Here is a 13,185-nt window from a genome sequence, read left to right as displayed (position 1 = left end):
AGTTTCGAGTTGCGATTTTTTTCAAAACGTTAAATAAATGTGTGGACTGTCTTTGAGCTGGTCACCCAAGGTTGTGGCCTCCTTTTGGTCCGTGTGAGATCTCCTTCCCTTTTCTCACGTTTCTTCTCACAGAAAAATACCAAATCATACAAAAAATAAAATAAAATAATATATAAAACATGACTAGCAATAATTAGGTCTCTGTTCCTTTTCTTCTAAATTTCTACAACGCTGTGGTGTTTCAGGTTTTCAGCCCTCAACGCCTCTTTCTTCTCGAACCTCCCAACTCTTTCTATTTTTCCGCAATTTATTTTCTTTCATTTTGCGTTTGTATTTATCATCCTTTTCGTCCCCAAAATTTTCTGCTTGATATTCTCCGAGTTGCTGCTTTTCCCTTCCATATAAAGCTTCCATTTTCAAACCTCCATTTTCTCTCCATTTTCTCTCTCCTCTTATCTTTCGCCTCTGCGTTTTCTCTGTATGTATCTATAATTATACGCATATATTCCGATAGCCTGCTTAATTTTGGCAATTGGGTTATTCGATCCCGGAAAAAATTGATTCTCCGACCCCTTTATTCGATTTGATTGATTGAAAAGATCAGAAATTTGAACCAGGAGGAGCTCAATCTTGCTTTCCTGAAACGAACCCAGATTTGGATTTGCGAATGGGAAGAGGAGGAGCTGGAATTGGCAAGGTCAAAGTCTGCAGCTGAAGGTTTTGATTTTTTTTTATTTTTTTGTAAAAGCTGGGATTTTGATTGTAAATGTTGTATTTGAAGCAGCCAAACCCCACAATTCATACATGGGGTTCTTTAGGTGAATGAAGTTCGAGTAGTTTTTCGGTCGTACAAGATTTTGTGTGGCTTGGATTTTGGTTGTTCTGTGCATGCCATTCTGATAGAAACCCTGAGCCTGAGGCTCGGGGATCTGAAAATTTCGAAGCTTGAATTGATGGCGTCCTCAGAGAATGAGCCTCTGTCCCAATTGTGTGGCGACGAAACTCGGCCTCCTCCTCAACACGTAGATATGCAGAAATTCCGGCTATACGGGACTCGATCGGTAATGTTTCAGCTGCATTCGATCCGTTTATGTTCAATCTGTTGTCATTTGGTGGACCGAAAATGTTTACATTGTTTAACTGTGAAGTTTGTCAAAAAATGTGTTTGTTTTTTTGTATTGCCTCCATATGAAATCTCAAATTTGTAAATTTATGATATGTTTAGTTATTGCTGCATTTTCATCAGTTTAAATGTTAATTGTGCTTTGTGGAAAGTGGGTTTCAATGCGTACTAACTTATACATTTTCATGCCTCAGAACTTTTACATGATTGGGAGAGATAAGAGTAGAACATATTGGAGAGTGCTAAAGATTGACCGGTTGGACCCTTGTGAGCTTAACATTCGTGAAGATTCTACTACGTACACCGAAAGAGAATGTTCTGACCTGTTGAGGCGGATACATGAAGGGAACAAGGCCACCGGTGGATTGAAGTTTGTTACCACTTGTTACGGAATTGTTGGTATAGGACTTTGACATCACCTTCAATTAATGAAAAATCAAAATAATTTCACTACTCATTTTGGTTTTCTGCTTTCAGGATTTGTAAAATTTCTGGGGCCCTATTACATGCTGCTTATCACGAAAAGAAGACAAATAGGTGCCATATGTGGGCATACGGTCTATGCAATTTCCAAGAGTGAAATGATACCACTTCCAAATTCTTCTGTCCTATCCAGTACCACTAATTCTAAAAATGAAAACAGGTCTTTAGTCCATTTTGCTTGTACATGTATTTATTTAGTGGACATTGAAGGAAACAATGAATATTGCTCAGAAAAATACTGTATTTTATTCTTCTATTTGAAGGGAATTAATTTTTTTATGATGTGACATTCTTCCCCTCGCTCTATAAGAATGTCATGATATGCTGGCATGGAGGTATATATTTACTGAAATTCTGCAAATATTAGGACAGACATGTTAAAATTTAGTGAGTACATTTTCAATCCTATTTATGGAGAAGCATTGTGTTACCAAGGTTTATGTTGTAAAATCTTTTCATATTACAGTTCACCCATTTTGCTATTTTTCTTACCAAATGTTTTATTCTAAATTTTTTGTGTGGTTTCAACTTATAATGATTTCTCTACTTCTTTGATGGCTTCAGATATAAGAAGCTCTTAAGCACAGTGGACCTTACAAAGGACTTCTTTTTCAGCTACTCATACCATGTTATGCGTAGTCTGCAAAAGAACATGTGTAAGAATGAGACAGGTCATGTCCTTTATGAAACCATGTTTGTCTGGAATGAGTTCTTAACCCGGGGAATTCGGAATCACCTCCAAAATACCGTTTGGACAGTTGCATTGGTTTATGGCTTCTTTAAACAGGTGAGGTTTGAATGGTTTCTAGACAATTTGGAAAGAAACTAGTAATGCTTTATCTGGTTAGTTTAATACGTAGCGCTTTAGTACAGGTTTCAAATATACCCGTTAATGGGGTATTTAACTTGTTTTAACTGCAAATTTGGTACCTTTTACTGCCTTTTGATACAAAGGTTCTCACATCTTTGGTGATTTCATTTGTGGAGTGAATGAAGTCCTGTAGAAAAATATCTGTTCAAGTAAATGTGCTTTTGTGATTTTTACCTTCTTAAGATCTTTACCTGCTCTTCGTGTTTCAAAATTTATGGCAAAACTTGAGTGCAGTCTTTCTGTCCTCTTTTTGATCTTTATTTATACTGATGGATTAATGATATTTAAATGTAGGCCACTTTCTCTATATCTGGACGTGACTTCAAGCTGACCCTTATTGCAAGACGTTCACGTCATTATGCAGGCACCAGGTGAGGAGGCATTCATACTTTGGTTCCCTTATCGAATTCCATGCTTAATATGAATGGATGCGTAGACATAGTTTGAGAGAACTGGATTGGCTTTCTGGTGACTATGTTCAAACTATTGGTTACTAGGTTTGAATAATCCTGTAAGATGTAATCCGGAACCCTCTATTGCGGTACATCTGGGATATTTTCTGCTGATTATGTGGTCGGTACTTCAAAGAAGATGACTATCTTTACCGTGATTGTCAAAGTTGTGATGTGATATTTTCTTCTTAGTATACTATAACTTTAGATTTCTCGAAGCTGTGTAACACGATGAAGATCTTTTACTTTTTTCATTATGTATGACTGCCTACTTGTATGTGATGTTAACATATGTATTTTTTTATTTATAGGTTCACATGCTTATTGACATGTTTATATTGTGCATGCCTCACTTGTTGCTTTTACTCATGTAGGTATCTAAAACGAGGTGTTAATGAGAAGGGAAGAGTAGCTAATGATGTTGAGACAGAACAGATTGTCTGTGAGGATGTTCCTGAGGGGTTTCCTATGCAAATAAGTTCTGTTGTGCAGAACCGGGGCTCAATCCCTCTATTTTGGTCACAGGAAACCTCACGTTTAAATATCAAACCAGATATAATATGTATGTCCTTTGCATAAACTGCATCTGTGAAGATTTATTCCATGAATTCTTGTTACTAACTTGTGTCTCCTCCCAGTGTCAAAGAAGGACCAAAACTATGAAGCCACTAGGCTTCACTTTGAAAATCTTGTCAAGAGATATGGGAACCCCGTAATTATTTTGAATCTGATCAAGGTAAATTTTGTCAGCGACAGATTCTTTGTTGATGCTGTGTATCATATTAATATTCATCATCTTCTTTTTCTTGCTTTCTTGAACTGCATGTCATCGGAGAAACTAATTTTCACCTAGAGTCTTGCCTTCTGAGCCTAATTGTAGTACATATGCTGAACTGAAATTGACATGTTCCTTTTGGTTGTCTTCTTGGCTACTTGGTTTATGTTTCTGCTCTAATTATTTGTTTGCTTATCTATTTTTGGGCAATCAACAGACACAAGAGAAGAGGCCTCGAGAGTCCATACTGCGTACAGAGTTTGCTAATGCAATTGATTTCATTAATAAAGACCTATCTGATGAGAACCGTCTGAGATTCCTTCACTGGGATCTCCACAAGCATTCCCGGAGGTATAGCTTCTGGTTGGTTTGTAATATTTATTTTAATCATGTGGTACTCTAAATTAAATTGACTGAAAAATGTTACCATTGTTTCTCCTCCATCCAGCAAAGCTATAAATGCTTTACTACTCTTGGGCAAGGTGGCTACATATGCCTTGACACTAACTGGGTTCTTCTATTGTCAAGTTAACCCAACACTGCGACCTGACAGTGTCATTAAGTGGCCTTCCTCTGGGTAAGTTGTCATCTCGTTTTGATGGTTTTCATGCTCCAATTGCTGTTTGTCTTGTACTATAAACTTGTTCTATTGCTTGTCTGTTATAATTTCCACCATTTGTTCTTTTTAGTCATTAGAAAAAAAAATGCAGATATAACGGCAATTATTGTGCATTTTTTATTTTTGGTGTCCCTCACTAAACCCTCGAGAAACTTTTCTTCTCTCTCTGAATTGAAAGATATTTCAACCAGTTTTCTGCTTGCTTTTATACTGGGGAACAATTTTCCATAACCTGTTGGGCACTCTCTTTGAGAAAGTGGTTGCACTTTTTTGTTCACTGCCTTCGTAAAGATTTACATCAAATGATAAGATAATATGATCTCATAAGAGGTTTACTGCTCTATATTGCTCTTTAGCAAAATGCGGTGAAAGAACATTGACAGTGTAAATGTGGAACAGGCATTTTGACAGTGGTAACTTGTCTGTTGAAATACATAATGCTAATGGTGATGAGGAAGCTAATGGTAAAGAGGATGCCGATAACATAGAGTGTAAACCAAGTGGAGGCAGAAATATTGCAAATGGTGATCAGTCTGTTGAAATACATAATGCTAATGGTGATGAGGAAGCTAATGGTAAAGAGGATGCTGATAACATAGAGTGTAAACCAAGTGGAGGCAGAAATATTGCAAATGGTGATCATTCTGTCAAGCCATCCATGTTCCAGAGTGGGGTGCTTAGAACCAACTGCATAGACTGTCTGGATCGCACAAATGTTGCTCAGTATGCATATGGGTTGGCTGCATTGGGACACCAGCTTCATGCTTTGGGAGCTATAGACAATCCAAGGATAGACCTTGATGCTCCTTTGGCTGATGACTTGATGGGATTTTACGAAAGAATGGGTGACACACTTGCACACCAGTACGGTGGTTCCGCTGCTCATAACAAGGTAAGAAGTTTGATTTCGCATGTTGATGAATTAATATGCTTTGGATCTGATGGTTGATTAGATACTGGTGCTAGTACTTGTAAAGTAATTTTTGTTTTCCAACTCAAAAAATAAAAATCATTGGTTAAACAGTGACCTTGATTTTATATTTTATATTTTATCTTTAAAACTTTTGAACTTGTAATTCTGCACAGATATTTTCTGAGAGAAGGGGTCAGTGGAGAGCAGCAACTCAGTCTCAGGAGTTCTTCAGAACTCTTCAACGGTATTACAGCAATGCTTATATGGATGCAGAGAAGCAAGATGCAATTAATGTGTAAGTTCTGCACCAAGTCTCAGTTTCGTATTTTCCTGTTGAACTGTTTTTCAACTTTAGCGCTGTAAAAAGGATAGTTCTTTCCCCTGAGCTTTTCTGCCTGCCAATAAATGTTATAACTTATTGTATTGTCGCCTGTCTTTGAAACTGTTGTGTTTTATAAGTTCCTGTTTGCCGATCCTTGCGTTGATTTATGTTGGTTTTTATTACTGCATGCATATAGTGCTAGAATTGACTTTATTCCTTTAATATTTTGAGCAGATTTCTTGGGCATTTTCAACCACAAGAAGGTAAACCTGCACTGTGGGAATTGGATTCTGACCAACATTATTACTCTGGGAGGGATGAAACAAAAGATAAGGATCTAGATGGAAGGTATGTCCTAATTAAAGCCTCAAGAATTCATTATTTATGTCAGAATACATCAATTTGAGTCTCCAACTCTGTGCATCACACAAGTCATGCTGGGATTTCCCTTAACTCGTATGCGATTGTCCTGACATTTTCTATCCATGGAGGCACTGGGATAAAACCCTGTTGGTAACTTGGTATTTCATAGAGTAAATTTAAATTCAATCATCGTTTTGTCCCATTGTATGTTTTTAGCCGCATCAGAGGAGCCTTCGGTCCAAAATGGTTGTGAATTTGAACCTTACAATGAAATATTTGCGCTTATTTTGTGCATACTTTAACCCTATGAATATTTTGCAATGAATTTTCACTGGCGTGATCCTTGATGGATATCTTTTCCTTAACATGTGTACCAAATAGTAATGATATATGGGCCATAACATGTGTTTGATCTTGTATTTATTGTGTAATTTTCAGCTGCTTTCTACTTATGCATGTCTCCTACAATTTGATTGCTGGACCATTTGCTCACCTGATAGCTTTTATATCTGTAGGTCCATTTTCAAAAGATGTTATTCAGATGGCAACATTCTTCGAGAAAGCAGCTCACCTATTTCATCCACACATGTTAAGCAGAAATTTACAAACCCTTGTATGCCTGATCGATCACAACAAGAAAGCAAGATTCTTTCGGAGTCATCACCTGATATATCAACTTCTGAGAGTGATATTGCATTTTCAAGGTTTTCTTACAATGCTGTCTTTATTGGTTCAGTACTTTCCTTGGTAGATGCAGCAAGCAAACTGCTGTTTGTTTGGTGCTAGCATTGTTGAAACATGATAAAGTAATGTCTCTATTGTTAGGTAACTTATCTTAAATTGGAAACCAATCAGGAGAAGAAACTTGTCAAAGAGCACATGAGAAACTAGGAAGTCGGAAAAACGTAGTTGATTTATAGAGTATGAAATAGTTGATTTTAGAATGAATCCTGTTTTCTTCACTAGCACATGATATGCCATAAATTCTTTCTCGTGTAGAATGGAAAAATCGGAACATAAAGGCATATAACCAAAATGGGTATATTATAAAAGTAATATTGTGATTTATGAAGACTGGATAATACGGTTTTTGCTATACATGTCACGATGCTTCAATGGTTTGGGTATCTCTGTAGGTACACTCCTTCAATGCCTCGCAGGCAACTGTTTGGAGAGTTTCAAAGATTCCGGTGTGAAAGTGATCATATTTACTATTCTGAACACGGAGATTCGTACAACTTCTCAAACTTTGTTGACCTAGACTGGCTATCTTCATCTGCAAATTCTTGTGAGGAGGAGCCATTTGAGAGGTACTTTTTTAATCGAGCTCTGAAGAGATACTATTCTTGTTGATCATGGAAAAAAGGTTAACAAAATTTTAAGAGGATGGAAATTCTGAAAGCCTGTTTTCTTCCTTTTCTTTTTCGGGGTGTTGTATTTAACATGTATGTTGGCTGAGACTTGAGATGCAATAATTGCAGGTCGTCAGTACTTACAAACTCTCCAATTGAGGGGCAATCATCGGAGAATATTGTTAATGGAATAATGGGGGATCCTACTCCGTCTACAAGTGAATATGGACCAAGCTTGAAGGTAAGTAACCATCTGCAATGAATATTGTCGCTTAACAGTAGCCGTTTATGAAACCAGTAGATTAAATTCTGCGGTTCTGTAGAATTTTGTTCCTTATATTTTTCTTCACTTCAACATATGACACCGTTTTCATTCGTTGATATTTTTCTTTGTTGTGGCCTTATGTTCTCTAGGGGAAGGAGCAGACAGGAACGGGGTTGTCCTTTAATAACGGGGAGAGTTCCAATGTTCTCGAGGAGTACCCCGATAGCTTTGTGAACTGGGTCAACTTCGGAGAGACGCTATGCCACTGAATTTCTCAATCAATTTTCCTCAATAATTCGTTCCTGCCTTCATTTGGCTCGAGCACTTTCCAAAAGATGCTGATCCACGGATCAGAAACTATTAGAGTGCGTGTTAGTGATATCGGGAACAATGGAGAAACAAAGGCGGTGGAACCGGCGTTCCTCTGGCGTTCGTGAGAGGATACTATTCCTAGAGGCAGATTGTCCCGGCCCTCGGGTACGATACAGCAGTGATTTGTTCATGAAAAGAAGAAAAAAGTCAGTCGGAAGTTATACCAAAAGTACAGAAGAGTAAATAGTCAACAGTTAAGAGATTCTTTAGGAGCTCTTTCTCCGTCAGTTCATGGATAATAGATTTCAATCTTGTAAATATTTTGCTCGTTGGAGCTCCACTTTAGAATTGCTGGCCGTCGATTCTTTTATTTTCCGTCGTGTTAATTCGTGGACCGGCGAAAAAACTGACTTTGCCGGGTAACTGTTGCGGAATATCAGACCCTACTGTTGTAGTAGTACAACTGATGATGCAGCGATTCTTCTTGCCTCTAAGCGCTAATTTTAGGCCTAGCCTTTCAAGACCAGGCGTTTGGCATAAAGATTCACTGTACAAATATTCATTCAATAAGTTGTCCAATTTGGCCCAATAAAAATTTCACCATTTAATTCATCCTAGTTTCCGTTGAGAGCGTTTATTTCGCGCTCGGATGTTTCAAGTTCGATTCTTGCTCTATTATGTTGTATGTACAATAAGGAGCTAACAATATGGGTTTATTTTTTTGTTTTGTCACGATTCCATATTCATGCTCATAAGATCAAGGCCGACGAAGCAGAGCCGGTCGAAACTGCAAAGAAACTGGGATCGAAAACAGCAAAAAGAAAAGGACAGAATAGAGATGGAGAGTTCTGTTGATAGCTTAAATAAAATTACGGTCAAGGAAAGCCGCCGGAGTAAGCAGCGGTCTAGTTTTCGACATAAAACTCAAGAAGTCTCAAACAGAATAAAACAAAGCTACAGAAGACGGAATGAACCAACTGAGCCATAAGAACGGAGATCAGCAAATATGATGATCAACCAAGAATGGGGAAGATGCGAGCCACGTGATCTAATGGAATGCCATCGTCAGTGTTTTTCTTCAGCTCAGGATGGTTAAATTCACTTCGAGGTAGGACAATGAGTTGACCCCTGCCTTGAACTTTCTCAAGAATCCAACCGCTATTAGCTACATGGTGCTCAAGGAACTTGTCCAGGGCTAAACCTTCGATGTTGATAGCCTGTGACATAGCACAATTGATTACACGTTTTGCAGAGCACAATATACAAAATTCAATGACCTCCCTCAACTTAGTATAGTGGTAGGCTTAAACCATCCTAAAAACTATGCGGAGTATGTACAAATTTAAAAATATACCTCAGCAAGCACAGATTTGGGTACCCTTTGATAAGTCAAGGAAAGAACATGAATTGCATAGGCTTGGATTGCTTGCTCAAAACCTGCAACCAATTCTTCTGTAAGTCCGTGCATAACATAAACATACAACAGGACAAAATCCTTAACAGTTCCAGAAATCGAAACCATGGATCTCACGAAAGCACAAAACAAATCTATAAAGTACCTGGAACAGCTTCAACTATGTGACGATTCTTGGATGCTTCATCCCAGAATTGACTGAATCGTCCAGTCTGCAAAAGGAAGAAGTAGGTTTATAAACTATGCATGAGTATTGAGTACCGAATCAAAGACTACAGAGACAAACATACCTCCAAGTAGTGAGATAGAACAATTAGTGTCTTGAACTGCTCCTCCATTTGCTAATAAAGAATTAGCGCAAACAAAGAGGGAATTAGCTGAATAACCTTCGTTGGCCAAACGTTGAACAACATTCACCATCCAAAAATATCTCAAATTTTTATTATGAAATTTGTCAAGATGATAAAAGAGAGAACCAGAAACTAATGAGAGATGAATAAACATGGAACTTGAAAACCATTTGCAATTCTAACTCGCACACAGAGTGCACGACCTATTTGAAACCTCGGTCACCCATGTGAATGAAGATAAAGAAATTGTAACCGAGTATGTAATAAACTGAAAGAAGGAAGTGAATGAGAGAACTATACCACTCTTTCTGGAATTAAGAAGAGACAAAGGCTGAAATCAGGAGACGGCATTGCCATCAGTGCCTGCACATCAATATAACACTCATAAACATTAAACACACTTCATATTTACAGCTAAACGAAACGTTTCAAAGCAGTAAGATTCAATACAGACCTTGACCAAGATGCGGGACACAATTTGGGTGCTCATACGATTTGGCTCAAACTGCACTCCAAGCGGAAAAAACAACAAAGTTCAGTTTTGCAGTAAATATAGAACCTAAAACCAACCGACTAAAAATAATTCAGCTTTGCAGTAAATTACGGAATCCAAAAACACAAACCAATTTAACAGAGTTCAAATTTCCAGTAAATCATAGACTCTAAACCGAAAACCAACTAAAAAAAAAATCAGCTTTGCAGTGAATTATGGATTCTAAAACAAAAACCAACTAAAAAAATATTCAAGACTAATTAACCATTCACCCTTGCAGGAAACTATGGATTGCAACAAAACAAAGCCCAATTCACTTTTGCAGTAATTTTCAAAACCCATAGAAAGAATTCACGTATGCATTAAATTCTAAATCAAAATCTAATTAAAAAAAAAAACTCAGCTTTGCAGTAAATTACAAAACCTAAAACAAAAAACCAATCAAAAACAAAAACCCAATCAAAAACAAAAACCCAATCAAAAATTACCTGATAGAGGCGAAGAAGGCAGAGATTGGCATCTAGACTGTAGGTTTGTGAAGAAACCTAAAACAACCAAATCACCCAGTCATTCAACCCAAACTAATCAAACCCAAGTATCGGTTTCCATCAATCAAAAGACACAGAGAGAGATATACAGACCTGCTCGTTGACGTAGTTTTCGAGATCGGGAAGGATGTCGGGGTTGTACGGATTCACGGCGAGCAGCTCCTCCACCGCGGACGCCACCTGCTGCTGCTGCTGTTGCTGCAGAACCTCTCTTCCCATTATTCGCCGATTTGTTTATTTAATTATTTTGGTTTTGATTATTCGAAATAATATGTTTTCTGTGAATTTTGTATCGTCGTTATCCTTCAATAGCTCTGTAAAAGTAGAGAAAACGAAAGGAGGCAGAGGAGGAGGATTTGAGGGTTTGAGGGTTTAGGGTCCTTTCGCGTTAGCGATTGGAGTCGTGCCAAATTACTTATATACCCCTTACGGCCTTTTTGGTTTGGGAGACTCCATATGTATTTGGTGAATTATCGTTTGACCCTCTGAATTATTACTCAAGCTGAAATTGATTCTCCGAATTATTTTTTTTGATAAATTAACCCCCTAACTATTTGAAATAAGTCAATTAACCCCTTGACGTTACATTCCATCTGCTATTCTGTCAAATTCAAGGGTAAGTTAACACTGTTTTTTATAAGGTGAGCTGGATTATGTATTTTTATATCGTACCAAATCTTATCACCTTCTCCCTTAAAAATTTGTCCCATGACCATACTCACCCACCAATCACTTCACTTCCCTCACTTTTTCAGCCAATCAGAAACTATCACCTTCTTTCTCTCTCTTTCTCTTCTTCTTCTCTCCTTCACAACAAGCCTCTCTCTTCTCTTTGCAACACAAACACCATTATCAAACCTCACGGATCAGATCTCAAACCACCACCCCCTCATCATCACACGTTCATCCATACAAACCATTTCTAAAATGATCGAGTTTTGAGCTTCCAAATCGAAGCATCTTGGAGCTCAGACTCGGATGTAAGTTCTCTAACAACTTTCCGTTCGAGTTGGAAGGTTTGGAAGCAACTACACAACTCCTTGGAAAGCACGTAGCCTTGGGAAGTTAGAGTTAGGTCCAAGACTTTCGAGCTATTTTCAATCCATTTCCGTCCACTTTTGGACTTTTGAAAGAATCCGGCGAACTAGATGGTGATGACGACGGCGGCGGAGCTCTACCGGAGAGGAAGGGGGAATATTCCGTTAGATTAATAGAATATTCTAACACCGTTAAGGTATTAACTGACGATGTTAGATTTAACGGAATATTCCGTCAAATCTGACTAAATATTCCCTAGGGATCTGCCATCACGTGGCCTGCGGTGGGGGCGCATGTGGCCACAACCTGGTGGCGCGTGGTCAACGTGTACAGGTCTATGGCGTTGTGTAGAATGTTTTCGTATATTTAAACCCTCCGTTTGAGCAAACTATGGGGGATTTTCCTATCCTTTTAGTGTATGTCCTAATTAATTAATTACTATAGTTGTTTCACATATAGAAGAGAATTATCCCGAGAAGGCACGAGGTCAAGCAAGGCTAAGAGGCTACGATCCGACTACGTATAAGTGAGTGAGCATTTTTTTTATATATGTTGTATGTAAAGTTTTATAGTTTCCACAAATGCTTTTGGATTAGTATTATACCTAGCATGCCATGATTTATTCCATGTAAGTGCTATTATATTGTTGAGATTTATAAATTGTTATGGAATGTTCATATACATTTTACTTGCTTATCATGCATGCTTTCACCAGTGTAGTACTCGTCCCGAGTCAGGGCCGGGCTTCACGTGTATGTTCACATCGCACCACACGCTCACCTTGGATCCATTGTAGGTGCTAGTCTTGTCTTAGGTTGCAATAGGCAACTAGGACTCGTATGTGATGCGCCTAGAGCTAGTATTCACGTGATTGTAGTACTATAGCGTATATTATGTTTACACTCATTCTTGTTCATGGCAGAACTTATCTACATGAGCTCGTGTGTTAGCATAGATTGATGAGCACCTTATTTTCTTATGCCACGATTGAGACATTATGATTTGGGCATTTATGGAATTATTGTTGGATTATGTTTGATTTCATACTTATACATAGTATGATTTTCTGCGAACTATACTTGCTTTATGATGAGGGGTTAGTATGTTTAGAAAATAACTGTGTTTTATAAACCTTTGTTTTTGCCCACTCACACCTTTTGTTTTTTGCCCCTCCAGGACTTAGTTAGATGAATTCTTTGTGGTGTACAAGGAATCTCTGGCAGTTCTGACATATCCCTAAATAAATGTAGGAGCTTATTTCCGGTTGTGTAATAAGTACTTTAACTAGTTTCAACTGCACTACTTATGTCGTACTGTCATCTATGCTCTGAACAATTGTATTTTATGGATTCTTCCCACTACTGCGCACTATCTTTATTATCACTTTCCTTTTTGGTTACATCACCTTCGGGTGTCAACCAGCCTAAAAATCAAAACTAGGGATAAAATTTAAGGACCATTACTACAATCAAGCCTAAAACAATGTAATTTT

General features: G+C 37.9%; 2 protein-coding genes across 3 annotated transcripts; one reads left to right on the top strand and one right to left on the bottom strand.

The window, feature by feature from the left end:
* Window positions 1-8,460, top strand: LOC103400898 (phosphoinositide phosphatase SAC3). 2 transcript variants are annotated; one of them, XM_008339583.4, is made up of 17 exons: window positions 1-697; window positions 785-1,061; window positions 1,318-1,522; window positions 1,601-1,766; window positions 2,171-2,393; window positions 2,772-2,848; window positions 3,304-3,491; window positions 3,568-3,665; window positions 3,922-4,055; window positions 4,153-4,281; window positions 4,723-5,215; window positions 5,410-5,531; window positions 5,793-5,906; window positions 6,437-6,625; window positions 7,058-7,231; window positions 7,403-7,514; window positions 7,688-8,460. In XM_008339583.4, exons 2-17 carry the CDS (start codon window positions 954-956, stop codon window positions 7,805-7,807), a joined length of 2,652 nt encoding a protein of 883 aa, XP_008337805.1. In that variant the 5' UTR covers window positions 1-697; window positions 785-953; the 3' UTR covers window positions 7,808-8,460. The 2 variants fall into 2 exon arrangements, with proteins under 2 accessions (XP_008337805.1, XP_028949800.1); XM_029093967.2 differs by having other exon boundaries at window positions 57-1,061.
* Window positions 8,461-8,683: 223 nt separating this feature from the next.
* On the bottom strand, window positions 8,684-11,083 carry LOC103400899 (eukaryotic translation initiation factor 3 subunit K-like). Its single transcript, XM_008339584.4, has 8 exons — window positions 10,749-11,083; window positions 10,596-10,652; window positions 10,069-10,119; window positions 9,915-9,977; window positions 9,555-9,605; window positions 9,410-9,476; window positions 9,205-9,287; window positions 8,684-9,067 (listed from the first exon to the last, which is right to left on the bottom strand). The coding sequence occupies exons 1-8, from the start codon at window positions 10,872-10,874 to the stop codon at window positions 8,864-8,866; spliced, it is 702 nt and encodes a 233-aa protein (XP_008337806.1). The 5' UTR covers window positions 10,875-11,083; the 3' UTR covers window positions 8,684-8,863.
* Window positions 11,084-13,185: the final 2,102 nt, after the last annotated feature.

This window comes from Malus domestica, chromosome 15, assembly GCF_042453785.1.
Source record: "Malus domestica chromosome 15, GDT2T_hap1".
In the NCBI taxonomy this organism is placed as follows: domain Eukaryota; kingdom Viridiplantae; phylum Streptophyta; class Magnoliopsida; order Rosales; family Rosaceae; genus Malus; species Malus domestica.
Note: the sequence above shows the minus strand (reverse complement) of the source record. Positions and strands in the feature narration are given on the sequence as shown.

Coding starts and splice junctions, on each gene's coding strand:
- LOC103400899 (XM_008339584.4), bottom strand. CDS start 10,874: ATGGGAAGAGAGGTTCTGCAGCAACAGCAGCAGCAGCAGGTGGCGTCC. Junction 10,120..10,595: donor GCCTTCTTCGCCTCTATCAG/GTAATTTTTGAT, acceptor CTTGGAGTGCAG/TTTGAGCCAAATCGTATGAG. Junction 9,068..9,204: donor CCAAATCTGTGCTTGCTGAG/GTATATTTTTAA, acceptor GCTATGTCACAG/GCTATCAACATCGAAGGTTT.
- LOC103400898 (XM_008339583.4), top strand. CDS start 954: ATGGCGTCCTCAGAGAATGAGCCTCTGTCCCAATTGTGTGGCGACGAA. Junction 1,523..1,600: donor CACTTGTTACGGAATTGTTG/GTATAGGACTTT, acceptor TTCTGCTTTCAG/GATTTGTAAAATTTCTGGGG. Junction 5,907..6,436: donor GATAAGGATCTAGATGGAAG/GTATGTCCTAAT, acceptor TTATATCTGTAG/GTCCATTTTCAAAAGATGTT.